The sequence below is a fragment of the Pollachius pollachius genome, assembly GCF_949987615.1.
Source record: "Pollachius pollachius genome assembly, chromosome: 5".
Taxonomy (NCBI): Eukaryota; Metazoa; Chordata; class Actinopteri; order Gadiformes; family Gadidae; genus Pollachius; species Pollachius pollachius.
Genome location: NC_136938.1, coordinates 23,969,321 through 23,980,075, shown reverse-complemented (window position 1 = coordinate 23,980,075; position 10,755 = coordinate 23,969,321). Strand labels below are relative to the sequence as shown.

The following is a 10,755-nucleotide window of genomic DNA, read 5'->3' as shown; positions in this document are numbered from 1 at the left end:
GGTCATGAAAAAATATCACCCAGCAATCCTATGTGTTTTATAAGAGCTTCATCGTTGTTTTGTTCAAACCGACAAATATGGCCGTATTAAATAATGTCACTCACCGATTATAGTGATGGTAGCTGAACCTGATATCCAACACTTTCCAACTTTGAGGATGTGTTAATAAATTCACAGTTCTTCAGAGACATTTTTTGTTCAGAAAATAAATCCCCCCCCCCCCTACCATGACACTTGAGATCTTTCAGACCTAAACATAGTGAAGTCATTCTCACAAAAGGGAACAAATTATTCGACTTGAACATAACAAAATATTTATATGAATCACACCAAACATAGTACAATACTTTCCAACATATTCAAAAGACACAGGAATACGTACAGAAGATTTTTGCTTAAATAAATCTACAAAAATATCTGCTGTACACTGTAACATATTTACATTTCGCTTCTGGTGATTGTGTAAACATTAATACATTTTTTCCAGAAAAAACCTAGAGCACAGTGAATACATTTGTAACAAAATAACTTAAGATGAAACACGATGAAATAACTCATCACACTCTGATGCAACAGTTGTTCAAATGGCAGTATTTGAAGGCAATTGCACGCCAATCTCTCCTTAAATCCTTACTTCTTTGCTCATGACTTTTGACCACATATTCCTGCATGATACAAAGAACATTTTTTGCCTGGTGCTCTGGCATGACCAATCCTGCTTATGCGTTCTAGATGTTAAGCCAGTCCAAGCAACAAGTCCTGTAACTTGGCTGCTCGAAACCATAACCTATTAATGCTTAATGCGGTCCAAGGAAAAACAACCCATTTTTAGTAGAATAACTTTTCACTCACTTTTCGATTCCCTTAGCAAACATATTGGTGAGCAATCCTATTTAACGATCACCAATCAAATCAAATTGTACTGGCATATATGCACATGGCAACCTGTCCAATTAGCAAAAACATCGAGAGGCAACAATCATCTGCATCATTATTAGGGAATTTGAGTGTTTAATAAACTGCTGTGTTATTTCATCCATCAGCTGAAAAACCCAGGTACAGAGATAAGCCGGATCTCTGCTGGTTCGGGACCTCCTCAAAATAAATTCATATAAATAAAAAAAGTCACTGCAGAGAACCAAAGGACCGAATGTACGCTCTCCGTGGTACGATGGTAATATAAATGTTGAGGGATGTACGAACAGTGCACCCCCACGCCTTGATTGCATAGTCTTGATGAGAACAGAGAGAGTCCACAGGCGGACTCCCCTTGGCTGTGGTGGCTGCGGTCACACATTGTCAAACTTGTGTTTCAGGTAGTCTTTCATGACCTTGGCGATGGGTAGCTCATCCAGGAACTTCAGGCTCTGAAGCCCGATACAATGACGTATTTTCACACGACACAAATCTTGCAAAGTCCGAGGTTGTCCTGAAACATAAGGAGAGAAGAAGAAAAAGGTTATTCCGTGCCGTCCTGGATAAAGATAATGCAAATTGAAAATGCAAATAAAAACGAAATGCCATTGTTCCCAGGAAGTGATTCGTGCGCGTGTTTCATCATCAGAACACCCACAATGGGTCGCAGCTCGGACATGGACCTCGACAAAGGTTCTGCCTGGGGCACAGCTGTGATCCAGGCTACAGTCACTGAGGTTTACTGTTGCATCAATCTGCTTTGAGCCAGCGCTGACGTTAACCACTGAGGGGTGGGAACAGGGTGGGAATCGCTCTCTTAAATCAGACGCTTGACGGTACGCTGCCACAGTGCAAAAAAATAACAATTATTTTACCTGCCATATGGATGAATATAGTGGCCAATGCAATTGATAGATGGATCATTTATTGTCCCCTGAAATTGTCCTCAGGGAATAGACATATTCACTGAGAACAACAAATTCATTGTATTTCATTTGTAACCCTACATTTTTGTACCTATTTTTGTATGAAATTATACTACATATCAGCCATTGGCTGATGCCAGGTTTTCATTTTGGACATTGACATGATTTAAGACTGACAATCTCAGCCACGTATGTAAGACAGTCCAGGGCAATTAAATATGCATCCAATAAACAAAGGGATATTGAAACGTGATTTACCTTGATGTAGAAAATGGCTGCACTGAATTGTAACTTTAAAACACTTTGTGTTTCACTGTGATTACTTGCAGATTCCCTTCTATTATTAAATATTTATTCATCATTATTTTTGCCGGAGGGGATCTTCGTATGTGTTCCTTCAAGGTTTCACACGTTATTCCTTCATCCTTTGAAGGGGTGGGAGGTGGTTTCTGTGAAGCCCTTTGGGAATACACTAATGTACTCGGACTATGACTATCGGGCGGACTATATACAGCGCGACTATTGTTTTGCTTAAATCATTTCACTATGCTCGCGCAAAATAACGTCTCCAATATATATACAGGCAACATGGCAGTGCTTTATGAAAATAGGCCGCTCTGTCATGGGAGTCCCAGATGCAGCCGTGCCATTCAGGCCGCTGTCTCTGACGTGAGAAAAAGCTAAGGGCTGCGACAGCGATACGTCTGTGTTGGCCTTCAAAAGAGCGGGGCTGCCACTCATCCCTGCGTGGGACAGGTTTCCATGGCCGAGGGAGGATGAGTTAATCCACCGAGGTGCTGCTGTAATCAATAAGCCGGCGGTCATGTGATCTGCCCCGGCGTTCAGAGTGCCTGTGAAGGGCATTGTCTCAGACGCTGCGCAGCCCTTTGATATCTTTGATATCAAAGTTTGGGGGGCAGCGGAGGAATGCGGGCATTGTTGGAGTCTAAATCATTCGTGCTGCAGGTAATGTGGTCCCCCCCCCCCCCCAACCAGGGCTTGATCTGTGAATGAACACTGGTCATTATAAACTCCCGTTGGCAGCGTGCCTGCTTTCTGTCTGTACATGTCTGAGATTTCTCCTCTTCTCAACTTACAAGAAAATAGTCCATCACTCCCTGTGACTTGGACCTACACATGGACCACTTGCCTCTAAACCAGACCCCTTTTTTTGTCCTTATCGCTTTTATAGCTCAAAGATAAGGCAGGCATAAATTCGTCTTTCATAATTTATGTCTCTGCTTTTTTTTTTTTATGAAATTCTCTGAAAATATTAGTTTATAGTTATGCATCATCTATAGGCCTATACCCTATGTGCAAATAAACCATCACCAACCATATCGTGAAGCCTCAAGCCATGAAGCTATAAGCTTAACTAACTTAAGCAGTAAAAGCAGTATTTTTATTAATTTGTAAAGGCACGCAATAAATAAAACACACATTGACAAAATATGTGTTTTCATGGTTTGCGTCAACATTGCGTAGTTATAGTCGGTGAAAACTGTCTGTAACTGATGTAAACCCGTGGGGTCGTTTAAGAAGGAAAAACATGAATTATGAAAAAGATGCCTGCCTTATCATTGACGTGTATATATACACAGCTCCACCTACTTGTGACCTCCTGCAAGAAGTCCAGACACGGCCGGCTGATCCCCGAAATGCTGACCGCCACCGCCACCGGCGTCTGCCCCTCGTGGTTGCGAGTGTTGGTGTCGGCGCCGTACGCGTGCAGCATCTGCGCACACGGCGCGTCGTCCCGCAGCGCCGACAGGTGCAGCGGCGTCTGCCCGTCCTCCTGCCGGCCCAGGTTGGTGTCGGCGCCGCGCTGCAGGAACATGCGGCAGTACGAGTGGTTGCCCTTGATGACGGCGTAGCGCAGCAGGAAGCCGTTCTGAATGTCGATGTTGGCGCTGTGGTCCAGCAGGATGCGCACGCAGCTGGAGCGCTCCCGGATGATGGCGAGCTGCAGCGGCGTGGTGCCCTTGTCGCTCAGCGGGTCCACCTCCGCCCGGAACTCCAGCAGGAGGCGCACGAACGAGTCGCGGCCGTAGTGCGCCGCCACGTGCAGCGGCGTCCAGCCGTCGTTGCTCTTGGCGTTGATGATGTCGCTGCGGAACTCCGACTCCAGCATGAGGCGGGCGATGCGGGCGCGGCCGTGCATGGCGGCGTAGTGGAGCGCCGTGAAGCCGCCGATGAAGTCCTTCACCGTGGGGTCCGCTGGGGAGGGACAAGGGGGGGTTAGAGAGGTGTTGGTGGCAGAAGCAGGGCCGGTCAACTTTAAGTGTTGACTATTGCAGTGTATCAATCCATGAGCTGCTAATTAAACGTATGCCATCAGCTTCGGTCACTCTCATGTACGTGCTGTCGTAACCAATTGGAAACACCAGAGACATAAAACGTGTTGTGTGATATCTCGGTAAACATTTTTTTTCAAGAACAACTAAAATAGAGATAAATTCAGTGTATTATGACAGGACATTATCAGTGTATTTTTGTGCTGTAAGTATTGCCTGTGTCGAGCCATCAGCAGATAGGAGAAGAAGTAAAAGAGTTGTTGTTGTTGTTGTTAAATGCACATGTTGGGAAAGTTTAGGAAAAAAAATAAGCATCCAGCTGCTTTTAAGAAGATGTACAATTCTTGTGAGAAGAAGAGAAACTTTGTCGTCAGAAACTGCTTAGAGACATGACAAACAGTAGGTCTATTTAGGACTATAACTACCATTATTCTAATTTAATGGCTGATTGTTTAATACCCAAACATAGAGTAAAATTGACAGACCAAACCAAATATTTATTTTTTCAATAACTTCAAACCAAATGTGGTTATAAAACAGAGAATTAGTTGCATTCTATTCAAGTGGTAATAGACTCAATTCTGCTTTTCAGTGGAAACAAGTAGAGAAGGTTCCTTCCGGAGAAATAATGCCCTCTAGTGTATGAATCTATAAACGTCATTGATAGTGGGATCTTCCAGACACTTAAATGCAAACATTTGTATCACCCATTCAAATTTAGTGTTAAACAGCAACATTAAAACCTAGAATTACTAAATAGTTAAACACTATTTAAATTGAAAAGCTCTGCCTTATGTCTACAGTTTTTAGGAATCACAGAATCAGGACAACAAGGGTGCAAAGGTCATATGGTTTCCTTCATGAAACTGAACTGCCCTGATGATGAGGATAGGAAGTTCTTCATTGGTAAATGGTTTTTTTGGCGTTATAAAATGCAATATCGATCCACCCACTTGCATACTGACAAAGTGGTCCTTATCAGTGCAAGTACTGAACAGTACGTGAACTGCAGATGCTTGCTGTGCATAATGACCAGAGTGCAGGAAAATTTGACACATTGAACAGCAAGGAAGTTTTCAAAATAACCATTAGTTTTCAAGGCACATAACGGCCAAATTATTGATTTCCCATTCCCACTTCAGATCAGTTTGGAAAAACTTTTGGAAAGTTGAACTGCTTCCTAAAGCCAAAGTTATGTCCGGTCTTCAACATCCAAACCCCAACAACGTACTATAAGCTATACCTGAGAACAAAAATGCTGTCATCCACAAAAGAACCAAACCCTCTCACCTCCATGCTCCAGGAAGACCCGTACACATCTCTCCTTGCCCTTGGCGGCAGAGAAGTGGAGCAGCGTCCAGCCGTTGGCGTCCCGTACTTTGGGGGAGTAGCCTTGCTCCAGCATTCTGCGGACAGTGCACACATCCCCTGCCGCCACCGCGGCCTGGATCTGCAGCTCCTCATGCAGCTCCGGGTTCCTTATGCATTGATGGTTCAGCATCCTGTCACATTTCGTAAAGGGAATGTTCTGCTGCACGGGACATCTGGTTTGAAGAGAAGAGAAAATGACACGCTTGATAAGAAGGGATATGTAGTTGTTGTTGTTATGGCTCGACCACAGCTGAATCAAATCGATTGAATTGCAGCATTTTTAGCGTTGAGAATATGTGTGCCTATTCGTACCATAGCGAGCAGACACAAGCTGGGATAAACAGTCCGTCAGTGGTCCAAAGTAGTGGCTTGCTTGCCTGGTATATTACTGGGGTAAAAGGATACACATGATAACTGAAGTGAAACAAGTTTGTGTTTACCAATATATGCCTTGCTCCCACATTCTAGCTCACAGTGATAATATATCTGGTGTATATGCATCGTATCACAGGCAAATTAAGTTAAATAAAGTTGATCAGTGAAACAGCCCATATTCATCTAATAAGCTGTTAATTGTAATTATCTTGTGACAACTTACAGAATAAGATAGACAGTGAATACTATAATAATTTGTACACTTAGCTGGCCAACATGAAAAGGATGGGGCACATTTAGTTGCAGCAAAAGTTCACACAGGCGCTTTTACAAGAGTAATCCAGAACACCGTTGACTTTTGATATATGACTGGGACTCTCTAGCCATATAATGCAGTCTGGAAAAATGACACATCAGTGCAGGCAGCTGGAGATAAACCACAAACAATAGAGTAACGTTAACCTTCCAGCTAGGAGCGCCTGCTAACATCAGGTAATACAACTGAAATAAAAAGGTAGTGTTTGCTCCTCACAGCTCCAACCCCAACATAGACAGCGGGTACGGCCATCCCGGAGTTAGATGATACAACACGTCATATGGAGAGTATGAGCCAGGGTAGCAACGCTAGCTACAGCAGCCCTACGCTGTTAGCTACCAGGCTAACTTTAGCAGGGACTAGCTAGCCTCAACTATGCATTAAAAGAGTTCCATGTGCATGAGTTCCTACACACAACCACGATGGGATGTGTTGATAGTATGTTAAGCAGTGGGTTATATTTCATGGAAAATGTCAGCGCTTTACAGGTAATGTAAAACAAAGACTTACTTGACAGACGGCAACAAAAAAAAGCCAACCATAGGCTCTGTGTGTTTCAGCCAATCAGCGTCCAGAAGAGAGTAGAGGTGTGTTTCAGCCAATCAGCGTCGAGAGAGGAAGAGCGTTGCCACACAAACATCCGGCTGCAGGATGAATATATACCTGGCAGGTCCAACATACATATAATATTAATATTTCTCCGATACCGATTTCAATTTGTGGCTTTACATTCATATTAAATATTATTTTAAATTGATAGACAGTATACATACACATTGCTGTACATATTTCTTTATATATGTATATATATATATATATATATATATATGAATCAATAGCATGTCCCCAGTTCATTTGTATTTGTTTATAGACGTTGACATACGACCGATGCGTCGTTTACGTGTATTTGTTCATGCTGTATAAAAGCTACAAAGAGATGCAAAATAAAATAAAATAATTTAGCATAAATGAAGACTCTTCCGGAAAGGTTAACATATTTTCTATGAAGATGGAAAAAAACAACATATATATGTCATATTTCTAAGAATAACTTCCGTGTTTATCACGTGGTTTGTCGTCACACGGAAGAGACGCGCGGAGTTTGTTTTCATTCATCACCCACGTTGTCAAAGCGGATGGGGAGATTCTAATCTTTCAATGTACCATCATGGACGGTATAAAGGATTGTGTTGAGTGTATTACTGATGCATACACATGTCTTCTCAACGGATCACCTCCGAACCAAATCGCCAGTGTTTTAGTAACCAATATATGTGCAGTACTATGTCGAAATGTTACTCTGCAAGACGATTCGTGCTTGTTGTGTGCATGGAGTAACACTGCGAAATGTTCCCATGTAAATATGACCGAGCTGACTTGTATCACTCTGACGCTGGTCGACAAGATACATGGCGATCTCATGTCTCAGACCATGCGGCCAGAAACTACTCTGTACCTCTCGCAAATCCAGCAAGTGTTTCAAGAGGCAAATGTCATGTCCAGACTTGTGAGTATACTAAACGTACTGACTTAACGAATGATAAATTAACGGCTGGATGTATTGAAATGAATATGCTTACCCTGTGAAAGGTTCGTCGATTCCACACCGACGACCAGATGATATCCCATTTGGCTGCCAAATGTGTATCATCATACGTTTCCTACCAGCTCCATACATCTGTAAGCGTTGAGGTAGTTTGTGCATGATATGACAGGGGATAACATTGCTATTGACATAATCATATAATACTATATTATTATATTGCTTATTGCTGTTCAGCGTGTTGTCGAGAAATTCTTGGTAAAATGCAGAGTCTACTCTGCTGACATTCTTTTCCATTTTATAGGGGGAAATCAACCAAATCTGGCAACAGACATGTGTGCAGTCATTTCAGAACGGCCCCACTGGCAAAGAACTGGATCCATGCATGTGGTCTTTCATCAGTGTCTTTAAAAGACTTCTTAAAGACTCAGAGAAGAGAAAAACGGGTAAGTGTGGCGTGCATGTCTCCAGTTGCTTATTTTCTACTACACACTTTTAATGTTCTTCTCAGTCTAATTTAGCTTACTCTTTCACCACCAGAGATTCTCCAAAAGCTTCTAATGGCCTTCGATCCCCACCTGACTACTCTAGTCTCTCACTTCCTCCCTGAGGAGGAAGTCGACGGTGGACTGTCTGCGGTGCATTTACCCAACAACACCCGCAGCTGGGGAGTGACCTTCTCCTCCCTCCTGGACCTGTTGGAGATCCTCTGTGCCTCCAGGTTGATGTGCAGCACCGACGTCGGCTCACCATGCCAGAGACTGGCGTACACAAGAGCACGACCCCTCATTAAAACAGTCGCCTCCTCCTCCTGCGACTACCACCTCAAGAGGCGGGTACTGCTGCTCATGAAGAGGACTCTGCTTCAGAAGGCCGGAGAGGACCTGGCCCTCGGGGAGATCTCGGCCCCGGTGTCCAGAGATGAGCACTTCGGGGCCGATATGGGGGCACTGGCGGACGCCGTGTTGCGAGCGGTCTCTGCCGATTGGTTGAGGTTTGTTCCCGTGGAGATGGTGGTGGCAGCCTCTTTTGGAGGACCTTACCGTGGTCCCGGCCAGGGAGGCGGTCTGCACCGGAAGCCAGACCACGTGATGCTCCGAGCGGTTGGTCTGGTGGTCCTCAAGTCACTGGAGCTGGCACTGCAGACAGGAGCAGGTACGGTCATCACATTCAGTGTCCTGAGGAGTGGGTTATGCTGCTAGCTAGGTCGGGAAATTTCTGTTATCAGCTAGAAGCTCAACTCTATAGAACGCTTCACAAAACTGATTCAACAGCGACCTTACAAAAGATGCACAGTAGAGGGCAGCATCGGACCGTCTGTTACAATACACAAAGTCACTTATTCATTTTTCTTTGGCAGCCGCTGACTGCACCGTGGAGGCATGTCTTGGGGTTTTGTTTGGGTTCCTGCAGGACCGTGGGGTCCCGCTGACAGGGCCCTCCCACCTCTGCTGCTGGTACCTGCTGGTCTTCACCGAGCAGGACGATGACATGATGGAGGCGGCCAAAACGTTACTCGCCCTGTACCTCCGTAACAACAGGTGCAGGAAAATATCAGGAATTCTGTAGCATGAATGAAATCATGCATGTTTTTGTTTTTTTTATGGAAAAAAAGACCTAGTCGTGGTTACCGCCATCTTTTCCTCCTGAAAATGAAAGATCAATGTCTTGAATAACTGGAATAACAAGAAATAACTGCAGCACCATGACAACCAGTATTTAAACAGTGAGAAAATGGTCTGCAGATGACCATAGAAAGACAAACAGTTTTGTTAGGCAAGCCACATGATTCTTTGTTCAGGGATATTGGCCATAAACTTGGTGTTATCTTGCTCATATTTGGTAGTGGGAAAGAAGGAAAAGGGTATTTTATCTCTTATATCCAAAAGAGAAGCCATGAAAACTTTTTGATTTAATGTTGTGTGTCGGTTTTTTGCCATACTTTTTTTTGAACTTTTGCTGTGATCAACATATTCATTCTAAGAAGGGAGAACCTTCACATCTCTAAAGGGCATCAATCCTGCAGGTGTCCATTGAATGCAAAGACCATTCTGATTAAAATGTGATGAAGAAAGCCCATTGACAGAGATCACGGTCTGTGTTTTGTTGTGTCCTCCTCAGCCGGTGTCCTGGTTTAAATCCCGAGGCTGCGTCGGCGACGTCCTGCTCCTCTGGTTTCAACCCCCACTGCCACTTCCTGCTCTTCCTCCGGAGCGTCTCCTTTGATCCCAGCACCCTCCTGGACTTCCTCATCTCCTCGGAAACCTGCTTTCTGGAGTACCTGGTGCGCTACCTGAAGCATCTCAGGGCGGACTTCCCGGGATTCTTGCTGGCGTGTCGGAAAATGGAGGAACCGGACCCTTGTGGTCGAGCACAGCTTTCATTTTCCATACCGGTGCTTGTCGGAACGCCGGGAACCACACACACAGGCCCAGATCGTGACCCGACCAAGCTATTTACCAGGCCTGCCACCCACGTGCCAACCAGACCGGCGTCCACTGGTTTGGGCTCTGGGCTTTGCCTAGTTGACTACAGTAGCTCGGACGAGTCCGGTTCAGAAGAAATGGAGGTCTCGCAAGCTTCTCACAAGGATGCTGACGAGGGGAACAGGAGAGCGAATCTTCCTGACTCTGAGAAATGTGCCACGTCTGCACCAGCAGACGACAATCTACCTGACAGAACAGCTCAGGTGCAGACTGTAGTGTGTGGCCATGGGCAAGAGAGGCCAACACCGTATTTGGGCATAGCAGCATCACAGTTTGGACAAACAACAGGATTGACTCACACACAAGGTGGTAGAACATTGACCAGATCCCTGTTGTGTCTGTCAGACCTTAGAAGGGTTGTGGCTAAGCTTAACACCAAAAATCTGTTTCCCTATAACCCCAAGTCACTACTTAAACTCTTGGCACAGGCTGAGGAGGTGCATCTTTCCCACACCTAGACTTATAAGCGGTGAAATCTATGCATTTGGTGTTTTGTATAGTGGGCTTTGAATATATTTCAATAGGAGAA

The 10,755-nt window shown here is 44.5% G+C and overlaps 2 protein-coding genes across 3 annotated transcripts; one reads left to right on the top strand and one right to left on the bottom strand.

Moving 5' to 3' along the window:
• Positions 1-241: 241 nt before the first annotated feature.
• On the bottom strand, positions 242-6,829 carry asb7 (ankyrin repeat and SOCS box containing 7). 2 transcript variants are annotated; one of them, XM_079736267.1, is made up of 5 exons: positions 6,708-6,829; positions 5,819-5,894; positions 5,426-5,679; positions 3,453-4,058; positions 242-1,429 (listed from the first exon to the last, which is right to left on the bottom strand). In XM_079736267.1, the coding sequence occupies exons 3-5, from the start codon at positions 5,634-5,636 to the stop codon at positions 1,290-1,292; spliced, it is 957 nt and encodes a 318-aa protein (XP_079592393.1). In that variant the 5' UTR covers positions 5,637-5,679; positions 5,819-5,894; positions 6,708-6,829; the 3' UTR covers positions 242-1,289. The 2 variants fall into 2 exon arrangements, with proteins under 2 accessions (XP_079592393.1, XP_079592392.1); XM_079736266.1 differs by lacking the exon at positions 6,708-6,829 and having other exon boundaries at positions 5,819-5,921.
• A 536-nt stretch (positions 6,830-7,365) lies between these two features.
• On the top strand, positions 7,366-10,690 carry lins1 (lines homolog 1; the record flags this gene model as incomplete). Its single annotated transcript, XM_079737220.1, has 6 exons — positions 7,366-7,704; positions 7,788-7,889; positions 8,045-8,186; positions 8,281-8,895; positions 9,101-9,281; positions 9,862-10,690. 6 exons carry the CDS (start codon positions 7,366-7,368, stop codon positions 10,682-10,684), a joined length of 2,202 nt encoding a protein of 733 aa, XP_079593346.1. The 3' UTR covers positions 10,685-10,690.
• Positions 10,691-10,755: the final 65 nt, after the last annotated feature.

What these genes read in the sequence shown, in the direction of transcription:
- asb7 (XM_079736267.1), bottom strand. Translation starts at nt 5,636, where the DNA reads ATGCTGAACCATCAATGCATAAGGAACCCGGAGCTGCATGAGGAGCTG. An exon ending in GGTCTTCCTGGAGCATGGAG is followed by an intron (nt 4,059 to 5,425) that starts GTGAGAGGGTTT and finishes GTCCCTCCCCAG; the next exon opens with CGGACCCCACGGTGAAGGAC. An exon ending in CTTCTTGCAGGAGGTCACAA is followed by an intron (nt 1,430 to 3,452) that starts GTAGGTGGAGCT and finishes CTTATGTTTCAG; the next exon opens with GACAACCTCGGACTTTGCAA.